The sequence below is a fragment of the Mesoplodon bidens genome (assembly GCF_964165515.1).
Source record: "Mesoplodon bidens genome assembly, chromosome: 2".
Classification (NCBI taxonomy): domain Eukaryota; kingdom Metazoa; phylum Chordata; class Mammalia; order Artiodactyla; family Ziphiidae; genus Mesoplodon; species Mesoplodon bidens.
Window position 1 is genome coordinate 180,818,548 of NC_138177.1, and position 16,504 is coordinate 180,835,051.

The 16,504-nt window shown below is 46.6% G+C and overlaps 1 protein-coding gene across 11 annotated transcripts in view; it reads left to right on the forward strand.

Annotated features, from left to right (window-relative positions):
• The window catches only part of RERE (arginine-glutamic acid dipeptide repeats), a 437,697-nt gene that overhangs the window by 369,259 nt on the left and 51,934 nt on the right, over positions 1 to 16,504 (forward strand). For 7 of the 11 annotated variants that reach the window (XM_081215086.1, XM_081215082.1, XM_081215088.1 and 4 more), the window contains one exon: positions 7,081 to 7,161. In XM_081215086.1, coding sequence (XP_081071212.1) covers positions 7,081 to 7,161 — 81 coding nt within the window. Of the gene's footprint in view, positions 1 to 5,500; positions 5,621 to 5,809; positions 5,982 to 6,332; positions 6,373 to 6,635; positions 6,738 to 7,080; positions 7,162 to 16,504 lie in introns of those variants that run through there. The other 4 variants (XM_081215092.1, XM_081215091.1, XM_081215084.1 and 1 more) reach the window with 4 other exon arrangements.

Genomic DNA, 16,504 nt, shown 5'->3' on the forward strand with positions numbered 1-16,504 from the left:
GCCAGTGGACAACTCCTCTTACTCTCTGCCTGGCTTGTGGGCTTACACTTTTGTCTCTCCACTGGGGGCAACTGTGGTTTGCTTACTTGCAGATCTGCCTGCTCTTCAGTCCCCTGAGAAGCAGCAAGTCATTAACATAAAATTTTGTGCGGAAAACAGGGTAGAGCAGGAGCCATTTTCACAGTGGGACTCACTTTAATACCTGCAGTGTTTTCCAAACAGTTATGTAAGAGGACTGAGTAAGAGTCGCTTTTCAGAAGTCCTGGTGAGTTTCTGACTGGGATACACTAGTTAAAATTCACCAGAGGGAGTTAATTTTGAAAGCTCTCAGCCAGGGGTTAATGCAGAGTTATCTTTTAGCCATTTTTGCAGCATTGCCCCTCTCCCCAGCTCCTCTCCTCTGCTGTAGACACAGGTCAGATCCAGCACTTGAGATGAGCCGCGTTGGGAGTTGCACGTGCACACGAGGGAGATAAGCGCACCTTATTCTTTGGCCTCATCGACCCAGCACTCCTCTGTGTGCAATCCAATTTGATATTAAGAGTAATCTTTTTTTGAGATACGTAGGGCAGGTATTTTATGGCCAGTTTAAAAGATGAACAAACCGAGACAAGAATAAATTAAGTTTCGAGAATATAGCCTTTATTTGTCCATTCGTAGACCTTTGGGAAACACTTAAAATCTTGAAATGCAAACGCAGGCAGCAGTTGCCCATCATAGCCCTGATCCACACACTCTCCTCAACTCCATTCTTAGCCTTCACCCCATCCCTGAAGTTCCCTGACTGTTTACGTTGGTCAGTCTTGACCCTCGCACCCTGGTTCAAGGATTTGGTGACACGTGGTTAGTTTTCCCATCTGTAAAATGGAGACATTAGTAGCCCCTGCCTCGAAAGGTTATTGCAGTGCTTCAGTGAGTCAGTTCGTGTAGAGCCCTTAGGAGAGTGCCTGCCATTGGAGCACGACTCAGTGCTGGCTGCTTTTCATGTTGAATAGCTGGTGTCTCCCTACCTTTCTCTCATCCTGACACATAACAGTGAAGCTGCTTTTGCCCCAGGCCAACCCTGGTCCACCCCTTCCCCCCACCCCCGGTGGGAGACAGTCAGTGTCTGGGCAGCCAGTGAGGCCGTCATCGCCCCTGGGCACAGGGCTTGGGAGGCTCTGAGCTGGGGCAGGCTCAGCAATAATGAGCGGAACTTTTGAACTTGTTACTTTATCATAAGAGAGAATGTTATCGCACTTTGACCCAATTATGTTTATCCCTATTACGTATCTCCCATTTCAAAAGTGGCTGTGTCTAAACAGCCATGTCAGAATTACTCAGCGGAACAGAGAAGCAGACCATATCCTAGGACTTCTGAGTTTGAATCTCACATTCTTTCCATTCTACCGAAAATGAGAAATAGAGCCCTCCCGATTCTACTCAGACCCAAATTTAACAGCAAGCACTGTGTTCAGGTAACTCACTTTTTTTAAAGCCAAGAATTAAATGTTCTCTACCAGAAACTTATAGGTAGGTAACTTCTGATGGTGATATGAAGTTTCAGCTCAACAATAGAAAACTATAGCAATGTGTCTAAAAACTGGGGAGTAATTACGAAACCTGATTATCACTACAATGGCAATCATATTACAGTGTATGAACGTATCAGATTAACATGTTGTATATCTTGTAACACAGTGTTGTACGTCAAAATATATTTCAATAGATAAAATCAAAATTGGAGCGCAGTCACAAACTAAGTTGTAAAACAAAGCAAAGAACAGTCACCTTGCCATTAATAAATCTGTATGTATATTTGGGTCTCATCTGGCTATGAGGATTGAGAAATAGAAGAGGACTTGTCTTGTGCTCCCAAGAAACACACAGGTTGATTGCAAACAAAGAGCACCAGAGAAACCAGTGCCAACACCCGGAGAACCTCAGCTCATGGGTCTGAGAGTGGCCGGACTGCAAGCCTGTGGAGCGTAAGAAGTGGGGCTGCCCTGCACTTGGAGCAGCGGCCCAGCCACAGCTCCCGCCTCAGGAAGGAGCAGTCTTCTTTCTCCTGCACCCTTGGCATCTTAGCAGTCTAACGTCTATACACCGTCAGGGACAGAACAGCTAATGGACGGAGACATAATTCATGAGGCCTTGAATCTCAGCACTGGAAATGCTGAATTTCAGCTCAACTGCTAGAATGCTATTAAGAAACAGACCGCGTCTGTGAACTTTCGTTTAGAAGCTTCCAGTACCTGTCCGTTTGTGAGTCGATAGTGTTAATTATGAAATTAAAGTCTTAAACAAACGTCAGGGTCTTCATTTGCAGAGAGATGAATGAATAGAGGGAACGGAGACTACAGCCTCAGTAAGCTGTTTAACATACTGACCTATTCTAATCATTGACCACTCTGAGTGGGTTGGCTTTGTTTCGATTTTAAAGGCTACTCTACATTTCTGGTAAACCACAAGGTAAAGGCTGGTCTCTGAGAAGCAGATGTTTTGCCAGTTTTGAGGCCTTGTGGCTTTCCATAGAGAAGTAACAGTACAGGCCACATGAAGCTTTTACTTCCTTTTTTTAAAAAAAGTGGGGCCAGTGGTGCTTGGTAGTTGATAGCATAGTCATTGATATACACTGACAGCAGTGGTCTGTGTTCACCATCAGATGTCAAATCCATATTTCTGGAAGTAGTTAGTTTGAAATGTGTATGAGACAAGTGTTCCCAGTGGGCTTGGACCATAGATTTAGAGCCATGGGAGTGGTGGAAGTCATATTGGGAGGGAGTCTCAGAGCAGAAAACCTGGAACAAAGCCTCGGGGAGACTCAGAGGTTGAGGAGAGAATTAAGCCACCAGGTGACATGAGAAAAATCAGCAAAGTTTGGTGTCAGGGAGCCAATAAGATCAACTTTGTTATCAAAGTTCCAAATGGACCCTTTGGCATTTAACAGTCTATTTCCACCGTGCCCACCCTTGCCCAGGCTCTTGTCATCTCATGGTTTGTTTCATCTGTGTATCACAGACTTGGGAGCTCCAGCTGCCTAATGCTATAGGGAGGCAAGGTGGTATAAGATACAATTCCTGGGCTTCCGTGGTGGCGCAGTGGTTGAGAGTCCGCCTGCCGATGCAGGGGACACGGGTTTGTGCCCCGGTCTGGGAGGATCCCACATGCCGCCGAGCGGCTGGGCCCGTGAGCCATGGCCGCTGAGCCTGCGCGTCCGGAACCTGTGCTCCGCAACGGGAGAGGCCACAGCAGTGAGAGGCCCGCGTACCGCAAAAAAAAAAAAAAAAAAAGATACAATTCCTGTCTTTTCAGAGCTCATAGACACTATGAGTACATGAGGCCTTTTACAAATAAATAAATGCGAAGTGAATGGGGATGGGGACGGTCAGGGAAGTCTCATTTTGGAGTGGGAGGGATTTGAGCTTGAGTTTGAGGTGAACTGGAGGTAGGCTGTGGAGAGAAGTACTAAAGGTACCCGAGAGTCAGAAGTCCAGACAGAGGTGGTAGCGTGGGCCAGTTGGCATTACTGGACATCTATTTGGAAAGGTAGGCCAGGACAGGATCCTGGTGCGCCTTGAATGCAGGGCTAAGGGTTAAACACCACCCTGAAGAGGTCAAAGAGCTATTCTTAGGTAGGGCCTGGGGGCAAGATGGTGTAGGACTCACGATGAAATCCGTGGTTTTGAAAAATTCCTCAGCAGAGGCTTGTAAATGGCTGGATGGGAGAGATGGGTTAGTGGGCTAGCTAGTAGGAAAGGAGGTAAGGGTTTGGCCTGGGACTGCTGCTGGAATGAGCGGGAAAGGAAGGCACTGAAAGACCTTTCTCAGGAAGAACACTGAAGAGGTGATTTGATTTGGTGGGCCAGCAGGAAAGGGCAGATCATGGGACCATGACTGAAATCGCTCACCTCTGTAGACTCTTAGCCCACTTCACCGAGACTGTAGCAGTAGTGCTGCAGGGCATGGCTTTTGGAGCCCGGGTTTGAATTCTGCCTTGACCGCTGAGGAGGTGGGTGACCTTGGTCTGGTTACTTAACCCTCGGTGCCTCAGCTTCCTTGTCGGTAAAATGGAGATAATAGCAGTACCTCCTTCTAGGTTGTGAGGACTTTGAGGCTCCTGACGTATAGTAGGTACTTAATAACTGTCGAGTGGATGCTGTTCAGAGGATTATAACAAGTGGAGGAATCAGGGTCTGAACTCACGTTTGCGGAACCCTCCCACATTACCCTGCGCTCCCAGGTTCAGCCTTTCTCAGACGCTCCTTCACTGGGCCGGCCTCTCCCGGTGAACCTGTTGCGTGTCCGCACACACGCATGGCCCTGCCATTCCACCGTCTGACTCACGCCAGAGCCCACCTCAGCTTTGTGCAGACTCTCCCTGTCTGATGACCACTTCCTATTCTCTGCCTCTGTCTTTCCCGGAGGGCCTCCCCCCGCTCCACACCTGCAAATGCTGTCTGCTCTTCCGCGATCTGCCTCCGCGAAGGCGTTCTGAGCAACAGCCCGTCCCTCTTCTCGGCTCCCTTGCGGCACTGGTGAGCTGCCTTTCACTGCTTCGTGCTTGGCCGACCTAAGTCTCAGATGGTTCTGTAATCGCCTCACACACATTTATCTTACCTGCTAAAAATGAATCCGTTTTAATAAAGGTCCGTGGCTACCTGTTTTGTTGTCATTTTAAAAATTCCTCCCAGTGTTAGGTGCTCGCTAAATACTCAACTTCGTAACGAGTAGATTAAGAAGCATTAACTCTGAAGGCCGAGGTTGAGCTCCGGTCATCCTCATCTCACACCTGGGCTCCCTCTCCAGCCTCTTTAACTGCATTGCAGCCGGTCTGTCCCTAATGCACGCCGAGGGCCACACGGCCACCAGAGCAGTCTCTGTGCCGTCTTTTCGTGGAACGCTCTTGCTTACACTGCTCCGCTGGCCTACAGCTAGGAGCAGGGCTCCTCAGCCTGGCCTGGAAGGCTCTTTGCAACCTGACCCTCTCCCCCTCTTCAGTCTTACCTGCTGGGACGCCACTCCGCACACCCTGTCCTCGTCGCAGTTCCCAGGGTGATCTGTGTGCCCTTCCTGGCTGACCCCTCTGCCTGGAGCCCTGCTGAGCCCACCTGGCAGGTTCATGCTCCCCCTTGTCTCGCCCCTACGACGGCAGCAGAGTAAGTTGCTTCTTCCTCCTGACCCCACCTGCCGCCCTTTGTTCCTCTGCTGCTTTTCGCTGGGGCCCAGAGATTGATCTGTTTACCTGTTTGCCAGGCCTGCTCCTTGAGGGCAGGGCCGTCTCGTTCCTCTCCACATCCCGATGGAGATGTGGAGATGCTCTGCACGCAGCCCGGGATGCGTGCTGAGCATATAAATGATACTTTTTTCAGGTAACGAGGGTCACTGCTTCAGACTAGAGCAGAGCTTGCTTCTTTCTGGTGCCTTGCCGGATTTTTCCTTTTGAACTATACGAATTATGTTGAAAACTGACAGTGATGAGTCATATCTTAGAAAGGGGTGAAATCTGAAAATCCAGAGCCTCCAGGAATGGAGTAGGAGGTTGCAGATCGGTCTTCCCGGCCAAGTCTGGCTCTTGACTGAATTCGCCCGGCTGGTCTCAACCGCGGGGAGTGGGAGGGACTCCCCTCCCGGTGGGCAGGTGATTTATTGGCTGGGAAGCTTCCGCGGTGATTTAGTTGTGAAACGGCGCCCTGCGAGGTGCCGGCTGAGGCCTGGGCCGGGCGGGAGCGGCCGTCCACAATCCCGGGCCGGAGGGACCTCGGGGGTCGTCGGGGCCAGCCCCCACGCTTCGCAGCCCGGGGGCGGCGGGCGTGCGCTGCTGACCCTGCCCGCCCGGGGGGAGGCCCGGGGGGAGGCCCGGAGACGGAGCAGCCCGGGGAGGGCCCCAGCCCGGAGCCAGCCCCGCGGGCGCCCTCTGCTCGCGCCCGCCGCGGCGGGGAGGAAGTTTCCGTGCTCCGCCGCCCGGGTCGACTCCCGCTTTTTGGAAGGAGGAAACCGAGGTACCGGCGCCGGGGTCCCGCGCGGAGCCTCGGGGCGGGGGCCGGAGCCGGGCCGGCGGGCGGCGCGGCGATCCAGGCCGCCTTTTGCAGCCGCCCGCGGCCGCGCTGGGCTCTGCGCGCCGCTCCGGCCTCCTCCCCCGGCGGCGGCGGCGGCGGCGGCGGCGGCCGCCTCAGCCCCGCGCCCCGCGCCGCGCGGCCCCGCCGCGGTCACACGCCGAGCCGCCCGGCCGCCTCCGCCCTGCGCTTTGTGGAGCCGGAGCCCGAGCCCGAGCGCGAGCCGAGTGACAGGCGCGGCCTCCCGCCACCCGGACCCTGAGTGCGGCCCGCGGCGGCCCCGCGTACCTGTGGCTGCTGGCGATCGGCCGCGCGGGACCCGGCTTCGCGGGCCGAGGTGGGGTCCGGGGTTCCGGCAGTGGCCCCGCTGCGGCGGGGAGGGGCTGCCCGGGAGGAGTGGGACAAAGTGAAAGTCCCCGGGCCGCCGAGGGAACGGGGGCGGGGAGGAGCCGGGAAGGAAGAGGGGTGCTGGTGTTTGGGTGCCTGGTGCCCCGGGGCGGCTCTTGCGGCCGGCGTGGCGGGGCAGGCAGGCCGGCCGGGGTTCGGGCCCGGTGGGCTGCCGCGGTGCTGCTGCCGTCCTGGTGAATTCCCCGGACTAACGAAAGGCCTTTGAAGCCTCCAGGGTGCCCTTCTGGAGAAAAGTCTCCAGCTTTGGTCCCGTTCCCCCCTTCAGCTCGGCACTTTGGGAAGCTTCGTTCTCAGGTGGGGACCAGTTGTGCTGTTTTATTGATGGAAGCACGGAGCGTATGTGTTGTTTATACCTCCGTGGACTGATGCAGAGACCGGAGGCAGCGAAGGCACAGACGGCTGCTTGCCTCAGACACGGGACGTCCTCCTCAGCCTGTCCGACTGCGGGACTGGGGATCTGACGGAGGCCGTCTGGGCGCGGGTCCCGGCCGTGCTGCTGAAATATTCCCCGGCCGTGTCGACGTTCCCTAGCTCGGACTTCTTTGGGGTTGTTATTCTGCTGATTGCAGAGATCTTTGCTGACATCCTGTGTTGTTTTTGGCTTTTACATCCCATTTGTTGTTTCTTTTTATCACAGAAACGCTTCGTTAAGGGGCTCAGGCAGTACGGCAAGAACTTCTTCAGAATTCGAAAGGAGCTGCTTCCCAATAAGGAAACAGTGAGTACAATTGGACTTTATGTAACTTGATTTTTTCCTCTTCGCTCCTGCTGCTTCTCCGCACTTGATCTTGTGAAATGGTTTCCTTTAACCCTGTGTTGTGCTGGCCTCGAGGATTCTATTCATTTTACTTCCTTCACTTTTAGTTTTAGCTCAGGATTCTAGATGGTGAAGTGACTGGTTATGCTTATCCCCAAGAAGGTGGATTTCAGAACAGAAGAGTCTTTGGCAACAGACGTTTTTGGGGGGGGGGGAGTCTGGGGTGTTGGGGAGTTAACATCTAATTTTAAATACAGTGGCTGAAATAGAAAATATCATTTATCGCTAGTTTGGATTTGGTTATTGACAAAAGTCATCAACAAACAATAGAGCTAAGAGGTTTGTAGCTCAATATACTTCAAATTCTCTGGGGACTGTTTTTTTTTTATAATGTTGCTATGTTTTGAAGAGTAGTTGTACCTAATTTTCCAGCCCTAAAAGTTTGCACTTTTTATTGGACAGATACAGAAGGATCCCTGTAAGTTGCTTGAAATGAGGCTTTTAAAAATTCCTTTGATATTTCACAAAGCTGAGAATCAGGTCTGATGAGCGCTCTTGTTAAACTTGGGGTAGGCGGGTTTGCTAAAGAGTCTTGGGAGTGAAGTTATGTAAAGAGAATGCTAGCAGGAGATTCATTCAGTCTTACCTGAATGTGCCTGTGGTTTCCTACAGGTGGTATTGGAGGAGGGTGGGGAGAGTCCTCCTTGCAGCTAGGCCAAGGAATAGGGGAGACGGCGGGTGGAGTAGGCCAGCCACTTCCCAGTGCCTATGGCCCAAGTACTACAGAAGTTCACTTCAGGACTTGGGGATGGGAGGTGAATATTTAGACATTGAGTGCTGCTTCCCCCACCTCAAGCTTTTGGGAGTGGATGGAGGAGAATATCCATGAAGAACACCCATGACAAAAGCTGGTGGGTTGGTTTGGGTTTTGGTTTTCTAATTGGGTATTGGGTATTGTTTACTGATTTCCTCTTATTCAATTTTGGTTCTTTTATTCAATTTTTTTTTTTAAACCTACTGTTTCTGGACACGTTTTCTGTACAGCACCTTATAAACAGACCTCATAATAGGGGAGAAGCATTCTGAGATTTCAAGTATAGCCTCGTATAAATTGGTGGTTTGCATTAATCAATCATAATTAGATTAAAATTTCAGTATTTATTATACATGTAAATATGCTGAGATGGGTCATTTTGAGGATAGTTGAAAAAAAAGCTTGTTTATGGACATTAAACTAAAATATGTTATCAGTCTGTATAATCAAGTTACTTTTTGCTCTTTCCAGAGCAGAGTGGTAAGAAGTGTTTAATGTGGAGCAGTGAAAGAAATGCTTTTTACGTTTTCTGAGGATTTCAGTTATTTGAAGTAAAAACTAAAAAGGCTTTACCCTGTAAAGTATAGGAATTTTGTTTTGGCCCAATTGGAGTGAAAATGAGAGAGATTATTGAGTAGATTTGAGCTGATGTGAGGGGCCAGATTATAACCTCTCAACTCAATTTTCTCTCTCCCTATGCTCTGCTAAAAGTTGCAAAACATGAAGAATTTGATACAAGATATCCCTCTACAGTTATTTTATCTTTTTCTTTTACAAAGTAAACTTAATAGCAAGATTAAGCATTGAATCTAAAATCTGGTCTCTAACATTTGGAAATGCCAGACACTTTGCATTTTATCTCCCCTGTGAAAAGGGATCTGAATAACCTTTAACCTAGGGAATGGTCTTCTAATCTGTTTTTCCTCTTGCTCTTGGTTGTCGCTTATTCTTATTGATGTCTGACTCAGTAGTAGCCTCTTTTTTTTTTGCCACACAGAAGTTCTCAGTACAGCAACCTTTTGAGCAGGTTCTCTGGTTTTTTCCAGGCGCCTCTTTCCTGAGACGCTTCCCCATCACTTCTCTGCAGTCCCTGTTTCCCAGCCGTGTGGCTCCAATCCTCCCATCTCCTGTGGCACCCAGCAGTCTTCCTGTTTCCAGCCTCTTCCTCAGGGCACAGTCATTGGAGCTGATGGGAGGGTTGTTTGCAGCACTGGAGAATTTATTAGGGCTGAACATTGGCTAACTGTTCCTAGTGTCCTGCTGTCTTTTGCATGGAATTGGAGGAGGTTGGTAGTAGGATAAATCTTAAGTATTCTAGTCAGCTGGGAGCAGCACTCATATTTTCCTTAGTTATCAACATGGCCAGGCTAATCATTCACAAGTCATACAGAGGGGAGGACAAAGGTTATTTTTCATTTTTGCTGCAGAAGATGAGAAAACACTAGGTACCAGTGTTCTTGGTTCAAAACTTCCTAGGTAGAAATCTTCATATGGTCATGCCTTTTAAAAATACATATGTGTGTGTGTGTGTGTGTGTGTGTGTGTGTATATACACACACACACACACACACATATACATATATATATATATATATATATAGCAAATCCCGCTAACCTAGATACTTTCCATATTGTCTTCTATTTACCGGAATTATTAACTCATTTCTTTGCTATTCTCAACCAACTTGAAACTTCAGAAGGGTGTCAGCATCCAAAAGAACACGCCTGATTGGGCATGGGCATGGGGTCAGCAGACCTGTGTTCTATTCTTGGCCTTACCAGTAACTATAGTACTTGATGATCTCTTTTAACTGGGCAGTCTTCTTTGAGCTGTTCATTGGGAAGTTCAGGTCAAATCCTGACACGGTCTAGGAAATTATTTTCTCTAAAATGGTGTGTCTTTGCATGAGAATTTTATTGGTGTTAGAATCTTTATAAAATGTTTTGTACATCTTTGGTTGTCACTGTGCCTGAGACCAAAGTGATGGTTCTTCTCTCCTCTGCCACTTACCTGCCATAGGGCCTTAAGCGGATTATTCAGCCTCCTGTCCTTTAATGTCTGAGTCTGTACAACGGGGTGATCCTGCTACCCCTTAGATTTTTTTTTTAATTTTTAAATTAAATTAAATATTTTTTATTGGAGTATAATTCTTTACAATGTTGTGTTAGTTTCTGTTGTAGAACAGAGTGAATTAGCTACATGTATACACATATCCCCTCCCTCTTGGGTCTCCCCCCCAGAATTGTTTTGAGAATTTAAATGAGATACTCTCTATATAAAGAGTGCATAAAAACACTGGAAAATGATTGTTCTTCTTATCTACCTTGAATTAATATGTAAAGTAGCTAAATGCTATGAAAAGTACAGAATTATATTCTGCTTGTAAACATATTGAACCTATATAAAAAGAAATTACCTGTTTTTCATTAATCTGTCTTGCAGAAAACCCATTTAATTGAAAAACAGAGTGGGTGGAGGGCACTGCCTAGTCTAAAAGATGGAATTCCTCTGTCTTGAAGCTTTGTTGAGGAGACTTCCACGCTTACCAGGCCACTCGGTGCCGATGTACATTCAGAGCTTCCTAGTAGGCACGGACACGGAGAGCTCTCCCAGCTCTTTTGGTTTCTGGTGTTTATTACTCAGGAGCTAAATCTGGCTTTTCTCTGAACACTGCTGCCCACTGAAGTGGGAATAGTGGCTGTGATTGTGGAAAACCAACTGTTTATAGAGGTTTAGTTGAGTGGGTATTACATGTTAACCTCAGATAGTTTAGTATCACAGTCGTGCAAATATCCTCTAGTTGATTATCTTTCTCCCTGTTCTCCCTTCCTCTAGAACTATTTGCCTCCCGCAAATGCTTATAAGATGTATAATTAGTAGTAAAATACGGTAAAGAATTTTTGCTAAGCATCTCAGGTTCCCCTTGGCTGTATGCTTCTTCTCTCTCAAGACACTCTTTGACCTAAACCACATCAGAATCTTGGGTATTAGTACATTTGTATAAATCACAGTGAGCGCCCCGTAGCTGAGCTTCTGAGAAAATGATGGAGAACGAGGCTTCTTGGGTTCTGCTTTAAGCACTGCCGTGTAATCTTTGGCTTGATGAGTCACATGACCTTTGATGCTAAGGTAATGCCTGAAAAAACAGGAGACCTAATAGTGTTGAATCTTAATTACCAGGAGGGGAATCCATGTTACAAATAACACAAAATCATAGGTGTTCCAAAAATAATTTTTCGTTTGATTTTTACACATTGTAGTTTTCTTCAAAAACATGAGATGATTACTCAGGTGACAGTGACATATAGTATCTTCTTTCATGCTGAGAACATCTCTTTGTTGTTTGAACCAAAGACTTTTCCGTGTCTGACACTGGGGTGGTTGTCCCTTGAATCCTGGCTGGCCTTTGTGTAAAGCTCTGTCTGCTGGCGCTTGGACAGATTCAGCCAGCATTGCATCGTAGACAGGGAGCACGCACTTAGTGACCTGTCTCAGCGGCAGCTAACCTTAGTGAGAAGACAGTTTGATCCACCCCGACTTGATAGGGAGAAGAGGTGCCCCTAGAGGATTATTAGCCCCTGGATGGAGCAGGGGAACAGGCACACACTCTTGACTCTCTTTCTCATCTCTTAGTTTTATTTTTGAATACCTAGCCCAACAGAGATGAAGCTCATGTTATTTGTAAACCCAGTTACTGGTGCCTTAATATTTACTATGCCAGAAATCCATTTTCACCCATTTTCAGAGCTAGTTAAACGTGCCATATGGTCCAATTTTAGAAAATTTTGTATACCACTGAGCGCTGTAATGGTGGCATGTCTATAAAGAGAAGCAAGGCGCCACCCGTGCCCCACAGGGAGCTGGCATTGCAGCGGGAAGATGAGCCATTTGCAGGCCTGCCGTGTTTGGCAGTTTGTGCTTAGGGCCCTGGTAGAGGTCCGGGTCCCACAGAGTGAGCACAGAGCCTGGGGGTTTCTGGAAGGCTGATTGGAGGATGTGGTGTTTGAACTGAGCTTCGAAGGAAGGAAGGATATAGGCCATGGTTGGGAGGGTGGAAGAAAAGCGACTTTCCAGCTGTTGGAAATATCACGAGCAAAGGCGTGGGGAGAGGAAATTGCAAAACGTGCCCGGCAAGTCCATGAGCGTGGTCGGAGAGAAGGCTGCACGAGCTGATGCAGTGGGATTTAGGCCAAGCTTATGACTTGGAGGTAGACTTAGGGGGACCTTGCACTCTCTCCCAAGAGTGCGTTTGGGGACCCATTGAAGTCTTTTGAGAAGAGAGGTGAGAGCATGGGAGGTGAGCATTCTTGAGCAGCACCAACGAGACGGGACCAGAGAGGAGGTTCTTAATAATTCAGTCTAGTAGTAGGACAGGAAGTGGGGAATCGTAAGTGACTTGTGGAAATGGAAGTCTTTTATGTTGACTTTCTCTATTGAAAACGTGTCACTATTTTTTTGTTTGTTTTTGTTTTTTTTGAATGAGACCAAGGGGCAGCTGTTTTGAGCTTTTTTAACCTTGGGTGATAGGATGAAAAGTATTGGAGATTTAAAATTTTGAGAAATAACATGAAAATCAACCATCTTTCTCAGCCACATTTCTGGGAACGAATTCTATTAAGTATATGCATAACTACTGAATGTTAGTTGTTTGTTTCTTCAGGCAAAATATCTTTTGCAGAGAGCATGTTCCCTCATCAAAGAATAACCACTATGGAGAAAGGGCTTTAAGACCGAGTAATCAGGGACTTCCCTGGTGGCGTGGTGGTTAAGAATCCGATTGCCTGCCAATGCAGGGGACACGGGTTCGAGCTCTGGGCCGGGAAGATCCCATATGCCGCAGAGCGACTAAGCCCGTGTGCCACAACTACTGAGCCTGCACTCTAGAGCCCGCGAGCCACAACTACTGAGCCCACGTGCCACAACTACTGAAGCCCACGTGCCACAACTACTGAAGCCCGTGCGCCTAGAGCCCGTGCTCCGCAACAGGGGAAGCCACCACAACAAGAAGCCCGTGCACTGCAACTAAGAGTAGCCCCCGCTCTCCGCAACCAGAGAAAGCCCGTGCGCGACAACGAAGACCCAATGAATAATAAAATAAATATTCCCATTTTCAGAGCTAGTTAAACGTGCCATATGGTTCAATTTTAGAAAATTTTGTATACCACTGAGTGCTGTAATGGTGGCATGTCTGTAAAGAGAAGCGAGGTGCCACGTGTGCCCCACAGGGAGCTGGCATTGCAGCAGGGAAGATGAGCCATTTGCAGGCCTGCCGTGTTTGGCAGTCAAAAATAAAAATAAATAAAAATTTAAAAGATACTTAAAAAAACGAGACCGAGTAATTGGGATTCTGTTAATATTAAGAGGTTAAAAATGACTCTAGCATTTAATACTAGCGTTCAGCATGAAGCTTTATTTAACTTCAGGTTATAACCTTAGATAAACAAACTTTCTAGCCTCATTAATGCTTAATCTAATGTTACATAACAAAGTGTGGACTTCCTGAACCGGTTGATACTATTGAGGACACAAATTTGTTACAGCCACATAACATACTTGATTTTAAGCCAGAGACCTCGACTGCAAATGATGTGTGTTCTCACTGCTCTCAGTGTGGTCCTCAGACCAGCATTATCGTCATCACCTGGAGCTTGTTAAAATTGCAGCCTCTCAGCCTCCTGTCCATTCCTCTTGATGCAGAATCTGCATTTTAATAAGCTCCCCAGGTGATTGGAATGCAGAGTAAAGTTCAGGAAGCCCTGCTGTTTACAAGGATGAAGACTTGCAGATTCTTAATCCTATATGTCACATTCATTCTTAAAATAATGTGGTTTTCATTCTGTTAAAGCTGTAAATTGTTTCACTGTTAAATAGGGCTTGATTTTGCTTTTCAAAGGGTTACAGAGTATTTCAAACATATAGAAAAGTATCTGGGCTTATTTTCATGATCAATAATAGAATTTCCCGTCTTCCATTTTGTCCTAGAAACACAACTGTAACTCATGTCATATTTCCTTTTATTTATTTTTTTTTGGCCGCACCATGCAGCTTGTGGGATCTTAGTTCCCCGACAAGGGATCGAACCCGGGCCAACGGCAGTGAAAGCGTGGAAGCCTAACCACTGGACTGCCAGGGAATTCCTGATGTCTCACTTCATATAAAAACTGTTTTCCTCTTTATCTTTTGACATGCAGCCAAAATATGTGAGTTAGGCTAGCCTAGACCCTACTGAAGTTTCTAACAGAAACCTTTTTATTTGAAGGATGAACTTCGCTTATTAATATGAAGTTTGCATATTTAATACTACAGTGTTTTTAAGTGTTTCTTTCACTGGAACCCCTATACATGAAGAAGAAATGTAAATATTTTGAGAGGTTGGCAAGAAGTGGGTACAAAGACTGACGTGCCATGCCTCTTCCCTTAATAACTTGTCCTGGGGTAGGTGCAGGTAGAGTTGGGATTTTACACTCAAGGCAGAAGTGATTACCCACAGAAACAGGCCCTGCATTTTGGCAGCAAGTACTGTGGTCCTATAGTTCCTCCCATTAACATGGAGCAGAGAGCCTTGACTCTCTTCATTCTGAGAGTCTAAACTCTGGATGTTTGACTGGGCAGTGGTCCAGTTGTGACTAGGGTAATCTGAGAGAGAGAGAGAGTGGCTGATTCCCTTGTGTAAGTGAAGCAGTTAAGAAATTTGCATGTAAGAAACTTTTTTGCTGCTGATGTTGGGGGAAAGGGGAGGTCTTTAAAAATTAGATGACTTTTAAACTTTTATTTATCTATTTTTAAAGAGTAATTATTTTTAACTTTTTTGGAATCAGTTTTATGTGGCATTAGGTTAAGCAAATTATATTGAAACTTCCAGAGAGTTAGATAACTTTTTAAACCAAGGGCCTTGGATATTTGCTGTTCTCAGTGTACACATCTTAGGCCTGTCCTTGGTCTTATCCTACGTATTAGGACTGGTAGGAATAGCATGAGTGTGCTTTGATTGTATGCGCTGTTTTACTTGTAGAAACTGCACTCACGTGAAAAACACCTTGGACTTGCTGCTTGTAAGTGTTTACAAGTGCTGCTTGTAAGGATGAGTTATTTATTTGCTGTTGGCATTTGCTAACCTATATTTCTCATGATTTGGCTGGATCTTCGTTACCTGGTGACTTTTAAGATGGAGACATTTATGACTTTTAAGCCTAAATAGACTCACTCATTTTATTAGCTAGTAAAAGCAAATGGAAGGTTTGAAATGGTCTTTAAGAAGACTTAAAAGTTGTGATTATAGTCAGTGTGTTTATCTACTTGGAGCTCATTTTATATCGTAAGTAGATTTTTTTTTTTTTAGCCTTAATGAGATCTGTGAACCCATCCTAACTTTGAAAATCCAGTTTGCTGATGTTTTAAAAAAATAAATCTAGTCTGTTAAAAACTGACATGAAAAATAAGTTTTAAAATGTATCTGAAGTCATAATTCTTGAATAATTAATTCATTTTAATCTTACTTGAACTTATGCCCTTGAGTAATAGTTAGGAAAAATTAAGAATAAAAAATAATCGTATTGTTTTGAAACATGAAGCAAAGCATTCACCTCAGGCTCATTCACAGCTGCTCACCCATGGTGGAAAGGACACACCCCGCCCCATGAAAAATGTTTTCTGTTGTGTGTAATTTGAAAGCCATTCATTGTATTATGGAAATAGGAAAGGCAAGCCAGAGAAACCTGTCTTGGGACACCAGAATTCCATTAAGCTCAGTTTTCTTTTTGAGATGTTTAATTTTTAAATTAACTTTCAGTGTTAACGGCCTTTGTTATTTTTTCCCCTTTGGAGATATAATTCTTCTGTTCAGATCCTTCTACTGAATCCTCTAAATTGTGGCATCATAATTCCCAGGAATTGGCCTTTGAGGTGACCAAACCATCCTCGCATTGGGCAAAATTGGGAGTGTTTGGGGAGAACTGTTTTGGGGAACCTTTGGTACCCAAGGCCTGTGCTCTGCGGGGCGCCTGGGGTGCATGAAAGGGGGCTCGCCCTCCTGCAGCTCACAGCCTGGGGAAGGGGCGGCGGCTTTGTGTTCTTCCCTGGAAGGTGCCTGAGTTGCAGTCACTGAGGCTCTCCTGAGCTCAGGTGTAGGGGTCCTGCTTGGGGTGCGCGTCTGTGAAAGCCATGCGAGCCTCTTTCTCTGTGGACTGGTGGCCATTACACAAAGAGCCCAACTTCTCTCAGCGGAACTGTTTTGTTCTGCCCTTGAAAAATTAATATTTTGTTTTGGTCTTGGACTGTGGACTCTGCTTCCCTTTTTCTTTGATGCATTTCTGTTCTGCACATTTACATGCATCTATGTATGTATATGGAATACATATATGAGGTTCTGGGCAGGAACCTTATTTTAATACCTCTATTTCACCTTTAGTGCCCTATAATAGGCCCTGACTTAATATTTGTTAAAAATGAAGTGTGTGTGTTCACACATGTGTGAATGATGGGATAGAAAT